Raw genomic sequence first — 24231 nt, 5'->3', positions numbered from 1 at the left:
GTTTTTCTTTCCGCTAATTTCATTTTAGCTTGTTATATTTGATCTCTTCAAAGACCATCAATCTAATAATGTTGACCCATCAACATGGATATGGATTAAATTATTTCCCTTTCCTAATTTCCAGTTAGAATTGGTTCTGTGGGTGCCATTTGTTTATGGTTATTAGTCATGTTTGCCAGTATTTTTTTCCATTCTTTTATTCATTCAGTTTGTCAGAGTCCCTGAGCTGTATTAGACCTGCTTTCTCAGAGAACAGTTGTATGTTAAGTCACCAGGAAATACAACAGAGGTTGGGGACAGGGTATTGGTCTTCAAGGAGCTTTTTGGAGTTGGGTTTATGAAACATAAATGCACAAAAATACAAGAAAAGAAATATAGTTTGGTGTATATCAAGACTTATGCAAAATTCAGTAAGGGCATAATGTAATAGAGATTTCTGCTAGGTGAGATGATTTGGGGCTTAATAGACAAGTGACAGTAGAAACCACTGTGGCAGAAATTGTTGAGTTGTTAATCCGTGCAGAATAATAGAATGATTGAACCTTATTATATAAAGCTAAATGTAATCCCAATGTTTTTCACTTGATTTTTTAAAAAAATATAGCAGTGTCTTTTATTAGTACAGAATATGGACAGAAACAAATATCCATCCTGATATGGATTTGTAACTTTTCTTATTGATATCTGATATCATTTTTGTATATTTAACATGCATCCGAATTTTTGATCAGCAAACATTTCTGATTAGTAAATGTGTGTGTGTGTGCACACACACAAATTTGTGAACTTCTTTTTAAACCAGCTCTCTTTTATCCTGTCTTTGCCAACTTATGTACTTTTTAAATAAATGTAGAAGAGTTAAATAGAAGGAATCTGTGGAATCAGGCAGACCTAAACCTGGATGAGAGTTAACTTTGCCAATTATATTTTAAAATGCATCTCACACACAGACACATACACATGTTAAATAAGAAATGTTCCAAATGTTAACAGTGCACATCTTTGTGTAGTGAGATTATAGATGATTTATTTACTTGATTCCATGCTTTCCTTTAATTTCTTTGTTTTCCACAGTGAGCATGTATAACTTTGATAATTAGAAAAAATGTTATATGCCACTTGATTGTTTGCTAAATTCTCATAGCTAGTCCAATGATGTATTCCCTGTTCTTTTTAATCTTATGTTGCTCATGACATAGAGGGGTGGAATTCAGGGGAGAGGGAAGAAGGTCCAAGAGGGAGGAGATACATGTATATGTGTGCATTCTTAGTCTCTCAGTTGTGTCTGATTCTTTGCAACCCTATGAACCATAGCCCGCCAGGCTCCTCTGACCATGGAATTCTCCAGGCAAAGATACTGGAGTGCATAGCCATGCCCTTCTCCAGGGGATCTTCTCGACCCAGGAACCTGTGACTCCTGCATTGCAGGCAGACTTTTTACCATCAGAGCTACCAGGGATATACTTGGTTCATATACCTGGTTCACTTTGTTGTGCAGCAGAAACGAACATAGCATTGTAAAGCAATTATACTCCAATAAAAAAATTAAATAACAGGAAAAACATTTTAAATCTTACATAGCAAAGATTCACTACAGCAGAACCAAGATTACAGTCTAGAAAATAAATAACGTGTCCCTCTATTCCCTCTTGGGAATAAGAACTACATGAGCACCCTGCAGGTTATGCCAGTGTCGTCCCTCAAAGAACTTAGCTTTCCTGATTGTCAAAGAGTAAAAAGACTTTTTTTTTTTTTTTCCCTTCCCCACATAGACAGAATTTCACCTTTCCAAAATTGGGGCATATGCAAGAGATTTTTTTTTCCTAGCCTTTTGTTGGCAGATCATTGGGAGCTTATCTGTGTTATTTGATGAAATAACAAATGATCTTTGTTTTCTCCCTTTCTTCTTCAGCTGACCTGAATAATGTCAGGTTCTCGGCTTATAGGACTGCGATGAAACTCCGAAGACTGCAGAAGGCCCTTTGCTGTGAGTATTAACCAGTGCTTGAAATACTTGATAGTTACTCTTTGCTTTAAAAAAAAAAAAATGATTGGGGTATTTGCTCTTGAGGAAGGGAGAAATAGCTCTCTCAAGTCTAGTTGTAACATAGAATTCATTTTTTTTCCCAAATCTTTTTGGCTTAGTGTACATCTAGATTGGGGCTTCTCTGATTGCTCACTTCTAGGGCTTCCCTGATAGCTCAGCTGGTAAAGAATCCACCTGCAGTGTGGGAGACCTGGGCATCTAGATTACTCTGTCACATTGTTGAGAATCATTCTTGTCACCATTTCTCAGCTACTGATGTTGAATTGCTAAGAGACTGATCATTTTTATTTTCTAATGTATGGCACTGGCATCCAGAATTATCTTTGTGAAACTTGAATTATCTCCCCCATTCCACCTTTATTTCTTCTTAGAAAATGTGTTTAATGTTTGAAGTATTAGCACTCGATTGCCTTAGCCAACCAAAGCACAGAGATGTGTATTGTTTTTTAGCTTGAATGCTAATGTTGAGATCAATGCTGTCATAGAAGAATGATGACAAGGTTGTTTTTCTGCTTTTGCTAAATAGCATGCCTCAGTGGGAAAAAAAAATCCCAGAGTGTCGTACAATACTCTTGGTTCATTAAAGAGTTTATGTAACTGTTACTAAGTTATTGAGAGCCTGTGTATGCTGATGATGTGAGCATGAAATAGGCACTGATGGAACCCATAGTCTAATGAGGGACACACAGGGTATCCAGAAGTCTACAGACGTAGGTAAACATATATAAGATCATTAAGAACCTCTACAATCTGTTTTTTTTTTTTAAAAAAAAAAAAAAAGCAATGAGATTGCCTCTATTAAGGCTTTATGGGCACCTGAGAAAAAGTGAAAGGACAATTTGAATGTTCTATATTGAGTCACATGACAGTGGGTGGGGTACCATGAGAACAGCTAGTAGTGGGGGTGAGGTGCTGAGAAGATTTGCTTGAAGAGCCACGTGAGTCCAGAAAGGTAAGTAGAGTTCAGTCTGGGAGGAGCGTTCTCATCAGAAGGCAGAGTGTGTGTTGAGGCATGGGGTCCAGAGATGCACTCAGGAACTGAAAATGCCACAGCATGATAAAACACAGGAGCTCCAGGAAGGGGCTGTGGTGAAATATTCGGCTGGAGCCAGGCAGACTTTGAAAGGTTTTTACACTTAAGTTACACAGGGTGGGAATGAGAGGGTGGGATGAATTGAGAGACTAGTATTGAAACATATACATCACCATATGTAAGCGAAATGGCCAATGGGAATTTGCTGTGTGACACAGGGAGCTCAGACCAGTGCTCTGTGATATCCCAGAGGAGTGGGTTGGGATGGGAGGTGGGAGGGAGATTCAGGAGGGAGGGGACATATGTATACCTATAGCTGATTCATGTTGATGGATGGCAGAAACCATCACAATATTATAATCCAATTATCCTCTAATTACAAAAAACTTAAAGAATGTAGAAATCAGTGGGGAGCCATGTAGTGGGATGGCGTGTTGAGATTGTCATTTAGGAAGATGACTCTGGCTGTGGAATAGAGCCTGAATCAGTGCTGGGGATGGGGGTTGGTGCAGGGAGGTGTGGGGGCATACCCCTGCAGGGGAAGAAACTTGGCAAGCAGTTTCCATCCTCTAAACCAGCAATCTGGTAGCCTGCATTGACAGAGTAGGAATGGAGAAAACGGGGAGGACTTAAAAAATACAAGGTGGAATTGATAGGCCTTAGAGACAAGTTTGACATGCCTGGTGAGGATAGATCAAGGAAGACACTCAGGTGCTCAACTGAGATGAACAGTGGGCCTGCTGGCAGAGTTGGCCATATACACATAGCTGTGGTGCTCAGGAGAAACAGATGAGCAACATTTAGGAGTTATGAGTGTGCAGATGCCTAGGGAGAGGGAAAGTAACAAGAAAACAATATTTGAGACCAAGAGTGACCCATGTACAGAGGGGACTACAAAGGAACACACACATAGTACCACATACTACACGGGCAGGAAGAAGGGGCCCACCACCAGGCTCAGATGCTGCTGGAAGCTCAGGAGGAAGTGGGCCCAAGTGTCCATTGGGTTGAGCAACAAGGAGGTCCTCAAGAACTTGGGTGAGATTTTAGGGGAGATGGTGTGGGAGGTGAAGTGGGCTTAGAAGTCAACAAAAAGTAGGGATGTAGAGAAAGTTGGTTGAGCCGATTCTTGGAGAAAGGTTGTGAAGGGAAGCGGGGTAGTCATTAGCCGGAAGGGGCAGAGGAGTTAATGGAGGGTACATGCATTTAGACTGAGAGAAGCCTGAGTCTATTTCAATGAGTATTAGAAGACAGAACAAAATGGACATTGTTGACGGAAAAGGAGATAATAAAACATGTGAGTCCTGGGAGGATGGGAGAAGATAACCCAGGGCTCATGAGAAGGAAGGGGGCGCCTGTCTTCCAAGGTAGTGAGTAGGGTGAGGAGAGGATGTGAGCAGGGCCAGGTAACTGAGGAGACCTGGGGGAGGCAGGCGAGGGATGCCCGTGGACAGGGCTCCATTTTTGGCGTGAAGGTGGAGGAGAGTTCCTGGGCTGCAGTTAACAGCAGAAAGTTGAGGTCATCCTTACCTCTGTGGCCAGGGAGAAGGCTATTTTGGAAAGCAGCATCTTGGAGCTCAGCATCGGCTGAGTGTTTTAGGGCTGCACCCATCCTTGAGGGGATTTGTCCAGGAGCTGGATGATTCTGTTCCAGGTAGGCAGAGGCCACCTGGGCAAGAGAAATAAGGATCTGATCAAAAGAGGGGGTAAGTGGTTGGAATGCTGTCTGCTCAGTCCACGTTGGGCAGAAGAAGCTGGGAATTCAGGTGGAAGCTGGTAATTAGGAGGTAGTGTGGTCAAGTGGCCAACAAACGCTTCAGGGAGGTAAAGGAAGAGATTGTGTGGAAGTGACTGGAAGGCCAAGAAGTTGTGGTCAGACGGCAACAAAGCTCAGCAGTTTCTCGGAAGCAGAACAGGTCAGGTGATTGGCTCTAGGACATGACCATTTGCATAGGTGGTAGAGGTGGACCAGATGTCAGTTTCCCTGCAGCTGAAATAGGAGCTTAAGGAACAGAATGGCTAGAGTGACACACGAGTTATGACGGCCAATATTGAAATCACCCCAAATTGGACCCAAACTGGACCAAACTGAACCTAGTTCATGGTGGAGAGCTGCGAACCCTGGCAACTGAAACTTTGGGAATGAAGGTATCTGACCAGGGGGACTGCAGAAGCTAGCAGGAAGATGGTCAAGGAGTGTTGTTGGCATGTGATTTTCTGCATGGTGATGGAGAAGACATGGTTTAGAAATAAAATTGTTTGGAAGGAGAGAATAGGCCTGTCCTCTTTATCTTGATCTCTCCAGTGCTCAGCACAAAGCCTGGCACCGAGAAGGGCTTAATCAGTTTTCATGGAATGGATGTGTGAATGAAAGGAGATTTGGGCTTCCATTTCCACATAGGTTAGACTCTGAAGCTGTCACTTTTCAGCTATATAACTGCTATGCTTAAGTGGTTTTTAGAGGACTCCCTGGGCCTATGATTCCCGTAGGGACCTGTTGAACGTACCAGAGCTGGAAAGAGGTAATTTGGGGTGGGGGAGTCAAAGGCCGGGTGGATAAAGTCTTCTGCCTCTTTTTCATCTTCTGTCTCTGCCCCATCCCAGAGGTAGTGCCACCCACTGAGAAAGGGACAACTGTGAAATGGCTACTGTAGAGTGCTATGGTGTACAGTCCCGTGAGACCCTAAAAGTTCAGTAGAGATAATATGTTGTGCCAGGTCATACTATGAAAAAGCCCCCAAATTGACTAGATTGGACCACCCTTTCCATACTATGCCTCTCATATTTAGGCATTATTCATTTCTCCTGTCAAACAGTCTTTCCATTCATGAATGTGCCTCATTATCTGTCATCTCACTGTATGTTAAAACTTCCAATAAACATGGGACAAACGGGGGAATCTGATATTATAAAACATTTTGGCCACGAGTGGTTATGACCTCATAACAAAGTTAAGCTCTGAATGTAGAATGTAAAATTTTGACTTTTCAACTACTGTGCAACTCTCGGCACTTCCTTTCTCAGCATTACTTTTCTCATTTTTGAAAAAGATTTAGGCACGGCAAAATGAGGGTTATTTATCTAAATTAAGTGCTGGATTCTCAGGAATGGTAGAAGGGTTCCACATGGAGTGTGAATACAGAATGAAGAGCTCACCTATCCTTTTATTATTGAAAACATGCACGATCGCATTACTTAACTGTTCAGTAGATTATTTCAGAATTTCCTTTTAATTTTAGATATGCTTTGGTTTCCCTTCCGGCCTTTTCGTCATTTCTATGTCTGTAAAGCCATGATAAAGAGCTATTGTCTGGGGTCAGAAAACAAAACTTGTCCTGGCTAGCTTTTCCAACCGAAGGTCGTTTCCACTAACTCTTACTTTAATGAAAATTAATGATGTTATCTCAATGATTTCCTGATGCCAGTTAAGAGTTTGAATTACAGATACCTTAGAAAATATGCTATGCTGCTGCCATTAAGCACTTAGTCTTAATATTTTTTCACTGCACTATCAAAGCTTCAATACTGCAGAAACCTGAATACCACAATGTTATCCGCTATAGAGTTTGCTGTTTAAGTCTAGAGCGTCATCATTGGTCTATAATGTCCCCAGTTTGTAATCGGTTTAATGTTGCGTGACTCTGTACTGCCTTTCAAGGCATTGTGAATGAAAATTAAACTTGACAGAAAAGCAGAAACAAAGAGAAAATCTGGGTAAGATGGATTTATAAGCCGGTTCCTATGGCTGATAACCCATTGAAAGTTATAAAGAAGATAATCTGAGTTTTTTCTTTCTCCTACTGTGGTTCTCATGACATCCTATAGGTTTGCGGCATCTAAAATTAAAAATATAGCCAACTTCTAAGAGCAGAAATAAAAAAAGGCACTTAACAAAACCCGTGTATTTAGTTTATTAGTGTGTGGTGGGTTGGAGAGAGCCCAAACCATAGGGCTAAATATACTGCAGTGGATAAATGTGACAGATACTCTGCAAACAAGAAATAGAGAACAATTTGCTTCTGTTCGGCAACTAAATCACACAGTGGAGAAATTTTCTACTGCCTGGAATTGTCTGAATAGAGGCACAATTGCCAGACTCATCCTTCCCACAAGATAGCTTAAAAAGGTGCTCCTTCTGGACCCAGGCACCTCACCTTTGGTGAATGTACAGAAAGGTGGCATCAGATAGGGTTTGGTTGCTAAAAACTGAGAGGACCCACCATGTAACATGGCTTACAAATAAATCTACAGTCTCCTGCAGGAAAAGGTTACATACAGGCAACAGTGACAGTCAGGATATGCCTCCATGGCCACTGACTGCCTCACAGCATGAGTACCTGAGAGGCCAGTGTAATTATTTGGTCCCTTTTCTGCAAAAAATCTGTTCCCACATACCATGTATTATTGAGTTGACCAAAAAGTTCTTTAGGGTTTTCCCAGAAGATGGTTCAGAGAAACCCGAATGAACTTTTTGGATCAGCCCAATATTGGGGGCTTCCCAGGTAGTTCAGCTGGTAAAGAATCTGCCTGCTATGCAGGAGACCCTGATTCAATTCCTGGGTCAGGGAGTTCCCTTGTAGGAGGGATAGACTACCCATTCCAGTATTCTTGAGCTTCTCTGGTGGATCAGATGGTAAAGAATCCACCTGCAATGTGGGAAACCTGGGTTTGATCCCTGGGTTGGGAAGATCCCCTGAAGAAGGGCATGACAACCCACTCCAGTATTCTTGCCTGGAGAATCCCCATGGACAGAGGAGCCTGGCAGGCTATAGTCCAGGGGGTTGCAAAGAGCTGGACATGACTGAGCAACTGAGCACAGCACAATATTTTGGAGGAAGCCAAGGTCTCTGTTGTTTCAGAATTCAAAATATCTTGAGGACAGAGCCAAACTCACTTTCTCTGCTTCTGTGGTTTGATAGTACCAGTGCCCAAGGAAAGGGGATTCCCATAATAGGAGCCATCTTGGGCTTCCCTGGTGCCTCAGACAGTAAAGAATCCACCTACAATGCAAGAGATGCAGGTTTGATCCCTGTGTCTGGAAGATCCCCTGGAGAAGGACATGGCAACACACTCCGGTATTCTTGCCTGGGAAATCCCATGGACAGAGAAGCCTGGTGGGCTATAGTCAGTCCATGTGCTCACAAAGAGTCAGACACAACTGAGCAACTAACACATGTTCTCTCCCACTGTAGTCCTGCTTGAAATGTGTCCAGCACCAGGAGTTACTGAGGAAAAGAAGGGTGAGTTCTCAGCCACGATGCTCGTGCTGTTAAGGAGAACCTTGGAGGTTCCACTCTCCAGTTATTGTTGCTTCCATTTCTAGTTTCCATCCTTCTCTTTCCTCCTGGATTTGGAGTCCCTTGATGTGTTCTTTTTGCACTAGGAGATCTCTTCCATCAATTTCTCTTTTCTCACTCAAAGAAAATTCTGCCTGGCCAGGTAGTCCTCTCCCAACTCCTGATTCTCCTCAGGTTCTTTTATTTTAAGGACCCCCTGCTCTTTGGTCCACTAGATATGTTGCCGCCATGTGGTAGCATCTTCACTATAGCTGGGAAATACAATTCAGAGGCAAAAAATGTTGAGTCTCCCAGGCAGATGTCATAGGGATAGTAGTCACTCCAAAAACGGACCTTGGTTTCGAAATGCCACAGAAATGTCAACAGTCATCCATGGCAAATTGCTGGCTTTTCATCTTAGGCCAGTGACATATAAACTTGCTCTATTAAAGACACAGAGACAAGTGTGCCTGACCACAGTTATGGTGTGACAGTGAACCTGTTCGGTGGCCCTGGGATTTACTTGTGTTCCTTGAGTGGAAGACACATGGGGGCAGAACAGCTCTCACTAATGGCTGCCTGAATTAAGTTCTCATGAATATTAAGTATTCATGTATATAATTACTGCCTCTTATGTATTTCATATACAATAAATACTTTGTACTAAGGTACCTCTGCGCTATTAGGTGTCTCTTCGTCCTTCAGTTCCTTCCTATCCCTTTCTGTGTTTAACATAAACATGCTGGTCCTTCCATTTTCCCCCAGCACATCTCATAAATCCTACCCATGTCAAACAAACTTCTATACTTGAAACATCTTAAAGGTTTTAACCTATGATTTACAGATTACTTGATTATTTAAAATGGAATTTAAAACTCTCAAAAGTAAATGTATATTCCATCCAGATTATCCGTGTAATCTAGACATTTACATGGAAGCTTCGATATGAAGCAAATGTATCAGCGATAAATCTGAATGTCTAAGTAACAACAACAAAACAACCAAATTTTTGACTTTTCAATCTCAAGGAAGTAGGCCCACCAAATTCAACCAGATTTTCTTCAATGATCCAAGCATCCCAATTGTCCCTTCGCTCATTTGTAGCTCTCCTCACACACTAATGAGGCCAATAGCTTTTTTTAACCCATATATATTGTGACAGATGGGGTATATAGCATCTAAACTTGCTACCACATACCTTTCTACCTTTTATAATTCTTCATCTTTTATAATCCTTCATCTTCACAATGAATGACCATGCAGTGTTCATTCAGATGATGAAACATCAGTATTTTCCAGATATGACTGGGTGAATATTCCCACAGGGTGCTTTCCCACAAAGGTGCTTACTGACAGATATATCCTGTGAAACAGACTCCAAAAGACATGATGCAGTCCAGGTCATAGTCAGGACTCCCATCTCTTCACCCAGTGTGTTTGGTAGATTAGCCAGCAGTACTGCTCACGTCTTGGCTCTTTAGAGGGGCATGAGTCATAGCCCAAGGGAGCACTGTTGTTGTTCAGTCATTCAGTCCTGTCCGACTCTGTGACCGCATGGACTGCAGCATACCAGGCTTCCCTGTCCTTCACCGTCTCCCGGAGCTTGCTCAAACTCATGTCCATCGAGTTGGTGATGCCATCCAACCATCTCATCCTCTGTCATCCCCTTCTCCTGCCTTCAGTCTTTCCCAGCCAGGAAGCATATTCTATTCTCTTATTCTAAGCCTCTTTCTAGGCATCAGCATTGTGTTAGTTTTTCCATTTTTCACACCCATGTGGTGGCTTTCTTCCCTTCAGCAACAATCTTACCTTTCTTCCTTATTGTTACATTTTAATCCAGTCTCTCCACCACCCCACCCCCGTCCTCCCCACCCCACAGAGAGTATATTTCCCTGGGCTCAGCCACTGTGCTCGTCCACATTTAGGTGGTAGCAAAATGAGACATGCCTGGACTTTGCCTTGTCCTTCTTTTCCCACTTTTTGATAAGGGCTCCCACTGGTTCCAAAAAGAAAAAGATGGGGCTGTCCTATCTACTAGGCAACAAAGCATGTGTTGCGTTCAGCCCTAGTTAGGTGAGGTGTGAGAAGAGGGTAATTCAGCCCATGAGTCCTGTGGAACTCTTGCACTCACCTTTCAGCTAGCGGTCATAGTCTATTCTTTCAGGATATTACCAGCCTTTAAGACTCTCAATTGTAGCCCCAGTCCAGGGACTACTAGTGTTGCATTGAAAAAGAAAATTACAGTAAAGTTCCCCGCTTAAATTATGTTTCTAATTGTAATTGTTTTCACAGATGTAGCCCATTTATCAAAAGTGCTAGTTACCAAGTTCCTTTGGCTGGGATTCCACCTGTAGTCCAGAGAGGCTGAAATTCAATGGAAGGAGATTCTGAAATTTTAAAGCTTTTGCTCCTCCTACCAAGGAATTTAGTTTCTAGCAAACTAACCATCAGTTTGCCATCCCCTTCTAATCCATTCTTCTAGCTCCTGGAGTTCAGATTCTACCATTTTCAGATTCCAGTAGAAAGTTGTATATTGATAACCAATTTCAAAGCCTGTACTACTCCAGACCAAGGGTAGCTTGGCAACCAGCATCAGTGGTTCATTTTCATCCCTTTTATCAGAATCATCTTCTTTTCCTTTGAAAAGAATGCCTTACCCATATTTTCAGCTAAGAATGAGTTGGAGCCTTCTAAACCATCTCAGTTCTTGCACTAATTGCTCTGGGCATGACAGTTAAGCTCAAGAGCTGATGAGGACTCAAAGTGAGAGTCCTTACAAATCTACAGTTCATTACAGGAGAAAGGAGAAGCCTACCATGTACCAACAACATTAAAACAGGGCCACGTGTCACAACCACAGGGTAGGGTCTGGAGAGGCCAAGTTCGAGCTCCAAGTGCCCTCTCTCTGTCAGGGCCAGAACAGGATGCACATTCTCTCTTGGATCAAGAACCACCAGTGTGAGCACAGAGCACTTTAGAAACCAGGGCTCACCCATCAGAGTCTCAGCCAGGATTGCTTATAACTGCTGGTGCCCTGGATATCTTCTCCCTACATTTGCTGTTGTTCAGTCTCCCAGTTGTGTCTGACTCTTTGCGACCCCATGGACTGCAGCACACCAGGCCTCCCTGTCCCTCATTATCTCCTGGGGTTTGCCCAAGTTCATGTTCATTGCATCAGTGATGCTGTCCAGCCATCTCATCCTCTGACACCCTCTTCTCCTTCTGCTTTCAATCTTTCCCAGCATCATGGGCTTTTCCAATGAGTTGTCTGTTCGCATCAGGTGACAAAAATACCAGAGCTTCAGCTTCAGCATCAGTCCTTCAGTGACTATTCAGGGTTGATCTCCCTTAAGATTGACTGGTTTGATCTCCTTGCTGTCCAAGGGACTCTCAGAAGCCTTCTCCAACCCCACAATTCGAAGGCATCAATTCTTTGCCATTCTGCCTTGTCTCCCTACATAGCCAGTCCCAAATGCAGTGGCCTCCATGGGCCTCACTGAGACCAGGTAAAAATGGCTAATGTTACTGCTAGCAGTAAACAACTGTGATAACCTGTAACCCATGGCTACCCATAAACACAGTGAGTCACTTCTTTTCATTGCTTTGATCAAGGCTCATTGTGGGGCTGGTTTTAGCAAAACATACCTTGCCAACCTCAGAGTCTCTGGAATTAACCCTCGCAGCAAAGATAACTACATCAAAGCACATTGACTTTCTCGCTAGGCAAAGATTTTTCTGAGAAGTCCTTCAGCCTGAAGGGTAAGCCGCCTGTGGAAAGATGTGATGTCCACAACAGCCTTCTCTTCCCACAGACACCTTCCCAGGCCAGAAAGTCAGCAGACACGTAGGAGTTACCCACCCTGTCTGTGTCTGTACTACTGAGATTACAGGATTGTTGATACGTTAACACAGGGTATCCAGGTTGACCCACAGGACGAGCCCAGGGTTGTGTTTGTGTGGGCACCGCCAGACTTACTCAAACCAACATTTTGGTGCTTTTTTTCCTCCCCGTATTATTGCTAGTAGAAAAAGGAGGGTAGTTTTCTTTTATGTACAGTCTGGAATGATTACCTCTGCCACCCACCTTTCTTTTCAGTACATGCCCCCACTTGTTGTGCCATAATACCCAGAGCAAGTCTCCTCTCTAGTCTCAATTTTTCCCAATTGCCAATGCTTTTGAAAGGGGCTTTCTAGTTCACAACACTGAGGATTTTGTAAAAGACAAAAAAAAAAAAAATCCAGCAAAACTCCTCACTTGTGGCATATATAGAAAAGAATGGCATGGACATTTAAACCTAAGATATTAAGAGGGTGAAAAAGTGAAAGTGTTAGTCATTCAGTCGTGTCCGAATCTTTGGGATTCCATGGACTATAGCCTGCCAGGCTCCTCTGTCCATGGGATTCTCCAGGCAAGAATACTAGAGTGGGTTGCCATGCCCTCCTCTGGGGGATCTTCCCAACCCAGGGATTGAACTCCGATCTCCTGCACTGCTGGCAGATTCTTTACCTTCTGAGCCAGGTGATCAGGCACAACCAGCACCTTGGGAACCATTCATGGGATCTTGTGCTTGAGACCCCACCCCACCCCATCCCCTTCATTTTCTGCTTTTCTTGCTTAGCAAAAAGAACCCTGGAGAGCTGGTCATTTTTTGTCTTGCCCCCTCTGTCACCCCCAGACAGTCCCTATGCTTCACTGGCATGCAAACCTCTAGCATCCTCTACTGTCAAAATAATTTTTAAAAGAAAAGGTGTATTAGAACATACTCGGATTTTTTTTTTTATAGCTTTAAAATATATTCCCTAATGAATACACTAAAGGAGATATATTCTTCCCCTAAATGGAAATTCCTAGCTTGAGGTAAAAGGATAGTTTCACAGAATTGTGGCTGCTGGTTGCTTGTTGAGGCTTCTGGAAACAACTAATCATTATGTTTAATGTTTCATCAAAAAATGCCAATGTGTTCTCCAAGATGTTCATTTCGCACGGTTAAGTATATGTTTGTGTGGCAATTACATTGCCCCTATTGATTTTCTCACGTCTTTGCAAGTCCGTAGTATCGGCTCTATATACCTCAATAGGAGTCTTTTGCCAATTATTCCGTGAAAGTGGAGTTCTGTTTGATATGTTAATTTAAGGAAAATGTGTTCTCCAGTCTTCTGTGATGGATCATTCTTGTGTTTAATGACATTTGGTTTTAGCAGAGCGCACTGCACAGTATTTTTCTTCCCAACTATGTCATCTCCTGCTCCTATGATTTTGGAGCAGTTGCTTTGCACCCCTCTGGAGCTATTGATGCTCCTAATTTCCTCTTCTGTGTGTTACCCATTCACCTGTACAGAGAGGAGAGTAGGCCCCATAAAAAGAAAGGAAATGCCACACAGGGAAATTAGACTCTTCATACCAAAGTGAGTCTTACAGATTCTCACTTGTTAGCTCTTATATCCATGGATATAAAGCAAAATATCTATCATGATTAAGGAAAAGTAACAACAACAACAACAACAACAACAACAAAAAACCAGTAGAAAAACTTCGAACCACTCACTGCTTCCCTCAATATATAAAGAAACATGTTGGGAATATTGGTATTTGGAGGAAGTCTGGTCTTCTCTTCTGCTGATGAAAATGGTGTGCTGATTCAAAACCTGTCCTGAGAGGAAGTCACGCACATAGCAGAGAGCATGAAAGTTGATGTCTTTTGTTTCTGCATCTCGCTCTGGTCTCCCATACAGTCCCCACTCAGCCTTCCCCTCCTCCTGTCCCCCTACCTCTTTGTATTGTTTGTTTTTTTAAAAATCTTTTTTCTTTTTCCTACCTCCCTCCCTTTCAAATCAAGTTATGTTCCTTTCTGCCACTTGAAACACAGTCTCAGCTTCCATGTAAAGAGGTCATTCCTTTATCTTGAGAGTATTTTTAAGCAAAGAGTGGGGAGCTTTGCTTTGATAGGATGAGTGCTCCATCAGTGTATTGTAGGGAGACTGGTCCATGGACATAGAGGGCTTTACTCACTGTGATGAAAGACAAAAAAACAAAACAAAACAAAACAACAACAACAAAAAAAAAACACTTGCATCCACCATGAGGTCTCTTTATGCTTCCAGGGAAACTTCAAAAGGGTACTATTTTCCTTTTTGAAAAGAGAAAAACATGCAGTACATAGGTATTAACCCACACAGGTATTAACTACTATTTTGGGGTTTTGTCCTTAACATTTAATTAGAACTAGCCACAAACAGTAACTAGGAAAATGCATTAAAGCCTTAAATTTGCATCTGTTTAGTATGGGGCAGCCTGTTTACTGACTGGCATGGCTGTGTTTATCTGAAGTTACATTTAGAATTTTGTTGCCTCCTCCCACAGGATGTGTGAGAAATTTGCTTAATTATCATTGACTCTGTCTCTGTCAAAGGACTGAGAATGCAGACCAGAGCTTAGATGTATAAGGTGTCATAAAAGCAAAGCTGTTGCATTCTCAATTTGGCTAATAAATTGACTTTGGAGAAAAGCATCTTCCTGGGACCCTTGGGAGTAAAGCTTATGATTTGCTGATGTTGGACAGGGTTGAGGTTTTACTTTTGATACATGTTTGTTTTTTGGTATAGCATTAAATACCACCTTAGATGACAGAAACCTCCACTCCCCACCAACCTTACAAAGTTCTTGCCCTGTGCTGTGCTCAGTTGCTTCAGGCATGTCCAACTCCTTGCAACACCATGGACTGTAGCCCAACCGGCTCCTCTGTAAATGGAATTCTCCAGGCAAGAATACTGGAGTGGGTTGCCATTTCCTTCTCCAGAGGGTCTTCCCAACCCAGGAATCAAATTTCACGCATCTCCTGCATGAAATACATAGTAGGTGAAAGGAGAAACAGTGAGCCTTACATCTGAAAACTAGAGATAGGTGAAACAGTTATTTAGTTTATCTATAGAAAATTTTAGTGACGTTGAGTATTTTTCACCTAGTGTTAGTGTAGCAAGAGAAATTAGGAGGTGATTGATATTTCAAGGAGAAAAATACTTAATGATTATAAATGCAAAACCAATACAGTATTGTAAAGTAAAATAAAGTAAAAAATAAAAATTAAAAAAAAATAAATGCATAGCTGGAAATCGAGTTTATACAACCCTAACCGTACAGATTCGGAGAAGGCAATGGCACCCCACTCCAGTACTCCTGCCTGGAGGATCCCATGGACAGAGGAGCCTGGTAGGCTGCAGTCCATGAGGTTGCTAAGAGTCAGACACGACTGAGCGGCTTCACTTTCACTTTTCACTTTCATGCATTGGAGAAGGAAATGGCAACCCACTCCAGTGTTCTTGCCTGGAGAATCCCAGGGATAGGGGAGCCTGGTGGGCAGCCGTCTATGGGGTCGCACAGAGTTGGACACGACTGAAGCAACTGAGCAGCAGCAGCAACCATACTGATTAATCAAACTGACCTTCTCTGATACTAATACAAGAAAGTACTGTTAGGAACCTTTGAAAATCTCTAGTAAAACAGTTCTCCCCCACCATGATTTGGGTGGAAATGACTCTGTTCCTATAGAACACTATAGGTTCCTTTAACTCCCCAAAATGGCCCAATAGTTCCAACATAGGTACTATCTCTTCACTCACTTCTTCACCCATTGCCAGTGAGACTTCAGAACAACCTCTGAGCTTGTGAGTAAGTGAAAGTCGCTCAGTCGTGTCTGACTCTTTGCGACCCCATGGACTATACAGTCCATGGAATTCTCCAGGCCAGAATACTGGAGTAGGTAGGCTTTCCCTTCTCCAGGGGATCTTCCCGACCCAAGGATCTAACCGGGGTCTCTTGCACTGCAGGTTGATTCTTTACCTTACTCATCAAACTTATAGCCAAGGGATGGGAAGAAGACATTTCAATAAGAGAGGGTAGGGTTCGGGTTCGGTGTTTACTAAAGGGTACAAGACCGTCCTACTAGGATTGTCAGAAACAGTGACAGAAGGGTTTTCCCTTTGAAATGACCGATGATGTTCTGTGTCTCTTGCAGTGGATCTTTTGAGCCTGTCAGCCGCATGTGATGCCTTGGACCAGCACAACCTCAAGCAAAACGACCAGCCCATGGACATCCTGCAGATCATTAACTGTTTGACCACTATTTATGACCGCCTGGAGCAAGAGCACAACAATCTGGTCAACGTCCCTCTCTGCGTGGATATGTGTCTCAATTGGCTGCTGAATGTTTATGATACGTACGTATGGCAGGCTTTCTCCAGACTCTACCATGGGAGGCTTAGTTTACAGAACGGCGATGGTGTAATTAGCATCACGGCAGGGCTTTGGTCTAGAGAAATATGGTCCTCAGGATGAAAGTTTCATGAAGCCGTGTGACCAAATGCTATCCCTGTGATTAATCATTTTTGCATTTAATGGAACCCCAAAAAATGTTTTGATATGCTGGGAGGTAAGGAACTAGGATGTAGATTGCACTCAGATTAGAAAGCAGACGAAACCTCAAGATACTCATTTTTCCAGTAGTAGGATGAGTCAGCGTGTAGCCGTTGGTTCTTGCCCTTGCTAGCCTGTGTATCTTGAATTCCTCCACCCTCTTTGGGTGCGGCTCCTTCTACCCAAAGAGATGCGCTCCCTGAGGTGTGACACTCCTGTCCTCAGCTCCAAATAGTGTTAGCTGATACTCAAGAGATTTTTGTAGAGTGTGAATGGTTATGCAAAAAAAAAAAAAAAATGAAAACAAGCCCTTAATGCAGCAAATTCAGATCCTCAAACCAAGGAATTCTGTTTGTTTTTGTTTTGTTTTATATATAGATAAATAAAGATTGACGAAGTTTTAGTTTGGCACCTCCATTCATCCCTCTATCTGAGAGAGTGCTTGTTTTTATATTTGGGATTGCCCCCTCCCCAGTTTTGTCTTGAGCTTAATGAAGACAACTGAGGAAGGTAGCAGCAGGAATTGGTCTTAATTTCAACTGAATTCTTCTTAGACATCAGACTCATTATATGCCTGATTTCACATGTCAGCAAGAACATATTCCGCATTTAGAAATCTGGAAAGCTTTTCTGAAAGGAGTCGCATAGCAACTATTTTAGTTTTGCCTTTGCTGTAGATTTCTACCACCTCCTGGATTAAAATGTATACCTTTTTTTTCTTTGTTATTTTGCTAAGATAGTGCTTGTTAAATTCCAAGGCTGTTGAATTCCCATCATTATCTACCAAGCTCTTGATCATGTCGGATTTTAATTGCAGATTATACTTACATTTGCTTTGAGAAGGGTTTCTATTCAGGTCTTCCCTCAAATATATTTCAGCACCCATTTTCTTTGCAGATGATGTACGAATGAATTCTGAGTCTATGACTTCCCTTCTCTATGCCTGAAAATTATTTGGGGACAATGTTAACTCCTTGAAGACCTGAGTTACTGTATAAAATTTGTGAAACTTTTAATTTACCTTTTTAAATAGGGAAAATGGTAAAAACTTTCCAGTGATAATACTTTTTCATGAATGTATTTAGGACCCAGGATTTCTGTTTGACTAATGTATTTAGTAAATTGTACCAGTTGCAAGCTGAGCATATTGTTCACTAAAAGTAACCACTCTTGAGACCTACCCTTTGCTTATTCTATAGACTTTTATTTGAACCAGGATATATGGTTCAGTTGTTTTTCATAACAAAATAAAATGATCAAAAAACAGGTTTTACAAAATGAAAAACTTGTGCTTTCCCCATGGATACAATGAACTTTTTAATAAATTTGTCATGTGGAATGGTTTGTATGTAAAGTAAAAGCGTATGTATGTTAAAACATTGTTATAGCAATAGGATATTTTAAAATTGCTCCTTAAGATCATCTGTTCCAATGCCCTCTAAGAGATTGTATCACATTTTTTCTTGTAGAGATAAGTGTTCATATTTTATACTATATGTCTTGTGGCCTGAAGTGACTAATTTTCTTCTCAGTAAGAGGCAGTCTGATGAAAAGCTAAATGAGTGTTGAAGAGGGCAGAACAGTTAGTTGCTGGTAATTTTTTGGCTTCAGTAACCAAAGTGGGTAAATTGCTTAGCACATACTAGTAATTCTTCCCCATATCTACTTAAACCCAGGTGGCTCTCCAAAGATAAATAAAAGAATCTTTTTCTTATTTTATGTAGAGAAATGCTTACCATTCGAGTAAGGTCTTTTAGAAACTGAAAACTTGGTAAATGTTCACCGGTCAAGTTGGTCAGATTTCCATTTCATTCTAGGTCATCAGCCAAATAGATAATGAACTCAGAAACATTAATGATCTTAAAACAATGGTCAATAGAGTTCCCACATCCAAGTTTTTTTCCCCTTAATTAAGAAGTGTTTATCTTTCAAGAAAGTGTCAGTAATTGTTTTCTGCTTTGATTATTCATAATAGGGGACGAACAGGGAGGATCCGGGTCCTGTCTTTTAAAACTGGCATCATTTCTCTGTGTAAAGCGCATTTGGAAGACAAGTACAGATGTAAGTCATGTGTACCCTTTTATTAATGTTGGCTAATTACCCCAGGTCTAGATGGGGAATGACACAGTGTTCTTCGTTGACAGCAGGTTCCTCGTGTAAGATGTAAAATTACTCTTAGACAGGCATAAAATTTGGTTTGTGCCGTTCTCTGTCAGACATGAAATTGTAGGTATTTAAGTAGAGAACGAGGATTAGCTTCTCCAGTACGAGTATTATTTTACATTACATCGACTGTGTCTGAATAAAACACATGTTCCTCGGGGATAAAGTCTGATTTCCTAACCCCTTTGTCCAAGTCAGAAAAAAATAAATGTGAAGGTTTAATCCATGCACATGCCTCATCTTTGGATTCTTATTTAAAGAGTACTATCTGGCATTCATGTTCAACAAACCTTGTTTATTTTATAAGCATCTTACTGTGAATTGTACTGACATATCCAATTCTGTGATGTGATTAACGTTTTATTATTTGAGAGACAGCTTGCCATTTCTTACAGGGTAACTATCACCTTACAGAATTTCCTTTTGATTAGCCGTTGGGCTCTTCTGCGTAAAATTTGTAAATCCAAATTAAAAGCAAATGCTAGCAGAGGGATGGTTGAGGTGACGAAGCAACCGTTCATTCCCATTGTGAAGGCATGTACTTGTTTTTCCCCTTTAAATGCTCATGAGAAATCTTTTCAGTAGGAATATTAAACAAACCTAGTATATCTTGTCTTTTCTCTTTCCCCCTAAGGCCTAGCCACATAGGGATGTGGAGATGTGCTGAGCTTAAGGATAGGCAGAAGATAAAAGAGATTGAATTCCTCCAAAGCCATTCTGTGTCCTACTGCTCATTTCCCCCCTAGGAGTAAACCACAGAATACACAAGCTCTTTTAGCTCTCACTTTTATGTACTTTCCACTTGAGTTTTTCTCATCCTAAGAACCCAAGAAAAAAAGAACAGCTTTCGTTAGCTGTTTGAAAATATGTTTTGGATGAAACAGAATATTTCTGTGGGCTTTCGTCCTTTAAATATTGTAGCTACTTGTTGTAGGTTAGCTTTTACTCTAAGCTTGCTAATGGTAAAGTACCAGCACATCATAATACTTGATAAACCAAGGAAGCTTCCAGCCTGTGTTTCAGCTATTATACTAAGAGGGAACAGGTTGGAGGTTGGCCAAACAAAAAATATTAACTTCAAACTGGGATGTTTGCAGGTAATTCATAATTTTGAAATTTTGTGGATGTACTGGAGAGCTGAGGGGTGGGTGTGTGGGAGATCTCAAGTGTTGTCACTGCTATCTGAAATAAATATCCCATTCAAACATTGAATTTCTGAGAGTTTAAAGTGTGCATATAAGTAGGAAAAGCTTTCATGGATTGACTTTCTTGGCAACTTTTATTTAAATATAAGATAGGATTAAAATAATTAGATTCCTGAGATCAAAAGCTGTTACAAGTGTTCAGTGCCTTCATTCATTCTGTGAATCCACCTATTTGGGGCACCTGCTATCATTCAGGGGCTGCTCTTCTGCTCTACCCATTTCTAGCACACAGTTGCTGTGTGGTCCCGATTTTGATATATTTTGGGATCTGATGTCCACAGGGGATAGCTCTTTGGGCCCGCTCTATGTTTCCTAATGCTAAAACATTTATTGTATGATGGAGGTCATGTCCTATATATAAACTGTTTTCCAAAGGATTATGTTCTGGCTTAGGAAAAAGTCACATGTCAGAACTGTATGTAAACTCTCATTTCTTACAGGGCTACAGTTTACTTAAACATTGTCACACTTCATATATACACAGTGGTGATTAACTTGATCCATAAAAGTAATGAATGTGCAGATTAGTGTACAGTAGAAGCAACCCGTCAGGGCAAGTAGGGAACCCCTCTCTCCTCTTGAGAATTGGTACTGGAACTGAGTAGGTACTTTAGTTGTGCTAGCATCTACTTGGTGCCACTTTTTGATTGCTGGAATTCTCTTCTTCCTCCTGTAGACCTTTTCAAGCAAGTGGCCAGTTCAACAGGATTTTGTGACCAGCGCCGACTGGGCCTCCTTCTACATGACTCTATCCAAATCCCAAGACAGTTGGGTGAAGTTGCATCCTTTGGGGGCAGTAACATTGAGCCAAGTGTCAGGAGCTGCTTCCAATTCGTAAGTTATTCAGCTTCTTGAGTAGCATATTTATTCTTTTGCGTTTTGGGAATTAATGGAAAAACCACGGAACTGTAGTTTCTCACATTAGCTCTTCCGTAGGCAGTTAGGTAGGGGTTTTTTGAGGTTCAAAATCTCTGTGGGCAGTGGCTTCTGGAACTGTGGGTTGGGGAGAGAGGACAGTGCACAGGAAGGGAAAGAAGTCTGTGACCAGAGCCAGAACCCCACAGGCTCCTAGGGTATTGGTGGGAAAGTGAATCTGCAGTCATTCAGCAAGGGAGGAAATAAATCTCCAGCCAGAGACATCCTTTGTAAAACAAGAAAATGACCTCTGTAGGTGAGTTTCATGGTCTCTTCCTTTCTTCCCTAACCTAATTCTGTCATCATAACCTTCTTTTCAGTAACTGTTGGTAAACAGTTAACACAGCTATCATTTTTTAAGCTTTCCTATTGTAATGCCAAAGAATGCTCAAACTACTGCACAACTGCACTCATCTCACACACTAGTAAAGTAATGCTCAAAATTCTCCAAGCCAGGCTTCAGCAATATGTGAACTGTGAACTTCCAGATGTTCAAGCTGGTTTTAGGAAAGGCAGAAGAACCAGAGATCAAATTGCCAACATATACTGGATCATCGAAAAAGCAAGAGTTCCAGAAAAACATCTATTTCTTCTTTATTGACTATGCAAAAGCCTTTGACTGTGTGGATCACAATAAACTGTGGAAAATTCTGAAAGAGATGGGAATACAGACCACCTGACCTGCCTCTTGAGAAATCTGTATGCAGGTCAGGAAGTAACAGTTAGAAATGAACATGGAACAACAGACTGGTTCCAGATAGGAAAAGGAGTCTGTCAAGGCTGTATATTGTCACCCTGCTTATTTAACTTATATGTAGAGTATATCATGAGAAACTCTGGGCTGGATGAAGTACAAGCTGGAACCAAGATTGTCAGGAGAAATATTAATAACCTCAGATATGCAGATGACACCACCATTATGGCAGAAAGTGAAGAAGAACTAAAGAGCCTCTTGATGAAAGTGAAAGAGAAGAGTGAAAAAGCTGGCTTAAACCTCAACATTCAGAAAAGATCATGGCATCTTGTCCCATCATTTCTTGGCAAATAGATAGGAAAAAGTGGAAACAGTGGCTGACTATTTTTTTTGGATTCCAAAATCACTGCAGATGGTGATTGCAGCCATGAAACTAAAAGATGCTTACTCCTTGGAAGAAAAGTTATGACCAACCTAGACAGCAAATTAAAAAGCAGAGACATTACTTTGCCAACAGAGGTCCGTCTAGCCAAGGCTATGGTTTTTCCAGTGGTCATGTATGGATGTGAGAGTTGGACTGTGAAGAAAGCTGAGCACTGAAGAATTGATACTTTTGAACTGTGGTGTTGGAGAAGACTCTTGAGAATCCCTTGGACTGCAAGGAGATCCAACCAGTCCATCCTAAAGGAGATCAGTCCTGGGTGTTCATTGGAAGGACTGATGCTGAAGCTGAAACTCCAATACTTTGGCCACCTGATGTGAAGAGCTGACTCATTTGAAAAGACCCTGGTGCTGGGAAAGATTGGGGGCAGGAGGAGAAGGGGATGACAGAGGATGAGATGGCTGGATGGCATTACCAACTCAATGGACATGAGTTTGGGTAAACTCCAGGAGTTGGTGATGGACAGGGAGGCCTGGCATGCTGCTGTTCATGGGGTCACAAACAGTCAGACATGACTGAGCAACTGAACTGAACTGATTGTATTTTTGACATTCATCTATTCTTCCAAGGGCTGGATGCTGCCTTTCCATAGGCTTACAACCAAGTCGGAGGTTCATGCTTCCATTCATGTCTGTCAGTAGGTCGGCACACTCCTGTCCATTCTCGTTTGCATCCTGCTCCAGTGCCTTTTCTACACCATCATCCATGTCCCCACAAATACCCTCTTCCTCCCAAGTGCCTCGTCGCTTCATGGATAGACATTTAGGTTGTTTCTGCTTTTTGGTAAGACAGATAATGCTGCAGTGAACATCTTTATGCAGTTAGCTCTTTGATTCAAGTTTTTCCCTTAGGATAAATTCTCAGGAATGGGATTACCAGATATAAACGGTTTTGTAGGTTTTGATAAGTATTACCACATGGCTTTTGGTCAAAAGTTGCTCCTATTTGTAATACCACCAGCACTCAAGGAAGAGATATTTGCAGTTTTACATTATTTGCAGTGTTCTTAACGTTTTTTAAATCCTAAGAACTACAGATGTATGGGGTTTCTCATTCCTTTCTAATCTCATTACCAACAGAACTAGGTGAATAAGTAACTGGGTTAGACCTGTATATAGTCTTAACACAGACTCAGATAAAACTATAGAAGGCTTCGTGGGCAGAACATTTACATATTTAAAGCAGTTTTAGCATTCATTTAATAGTTAACTGGGCAGATTAAAGAAATGCACATATATGAAGGTTGCTTACATATACTGTTTGGATTGTTTTGCCCAAATCATGGCAAATTAACTATAAAAGTAAAACAGATGTGGAGAAATACATGTATTTTTTTGTCACCTCATACTCAAATCTCCCAAAACATGAATAGACTATCACTTTCTCTGGGTTTTTTCTTATGTGTTGCTGTATTAGCATTTCTCCTTCAGAACATAAACACAAGTAACTCCCATACAATGAGTATGAATGACCACAAATAATCCAGATTCTTTTTTTTTTCCAAATCCTATTGCAAAACAACTTGCAGCCACCTACTTTTTCTCCCTCAGTGTTGTTTTCTCTTTAGTCAAGTTTCAGTGACTTTTTACAGTCTTACTGTGAAACACACACATACAGAGTGTTCATATACACATATATGTGTACAGTTGTGTGTGTCATGTGACTGGGGTTGAGTGCAAGGGTCAGAGCACACACCTGCTGACAACGATCTGTATTCAGTGATGGTTCCTGCCTTGAAATCAGGTGGCCTGGCCTCAGGGCCGCTGCAGCCATTGTCCCATTACCTCGCAGAACCTGCCATTGCCACCTCCCCCGGACTCTGGTTCTCGCTGTCTTTTTTTTTTTTTTTAAATCTGACATATAACATGTAAATTGAAAGTGTGGGACATGTTGATTTGATACATTTCTATATTGTAATATGATTGCCATTGTAGCAGTAGTTAGCACTATCAAGTCATAGAATTACCATTTCTCTTTCATGGTGTGAAGGAGTAAGCTCTAGCCTTTGACTGCCTTGAACTTGGTGGTCAGGACCAGGGGCTCGTG

At 41.5% G+C, this 24231-nt stretch overlaps 1 protein-coding gene across 22 annotated transcripts in view; it reads left to right on the top strand.

Moving 5' to 3' along the window:
• Window positions 1–24231, top strand: part of DMD (dystrophin) — a 2668835-nt gene that overhangs the window by 2552268 nt on the left and 92336 nt on the right. For all 22 annotated transcript variants that reach the window (XM_060407875.1, XM_060407877.1, XM_060407874.1 and 19 more), the window contains 4 exons: window positions 1913–1987; window positions 16369–16570; window positions 18742–18827; window positions 20811–20968. In XM_060407875.1, coding sequence (XP_060263858.1) covers window positions 1913–1987; window positions 16369–16570; window positions 18742–18827; window positions 20811–20968 — 521 coding nt within the window. The remainder of the gene's footprint in view (window positions 1–1912; window positions 1988–16368; window positions 16571–18741; window positions 18828–20810; window positions 20969–24231) is intronic.

The sequence above is a fragment of the Ovis aries genome, chromosome X (genome assembly GCF_016772045.2).
Source record: "Ovis aries strain OAR_USU_Benz2616 breed Rambouillet chromosome X, ARS-UI_Ramb_v3.0, whole genome shotgun sequence".
Classification (NCBI taxonomy): domain Eukaryota; kingdom Metazoa; phylum Chordata; class Mammalia; order Artiodactyla; family Bovidae; genus Ovis; species Ovis aries.
The sequence above is the reverse complement of the archived record's forward strand: the minus strand, read 5'-3'. Positions and strand labels throughout refer to the sequence as shown.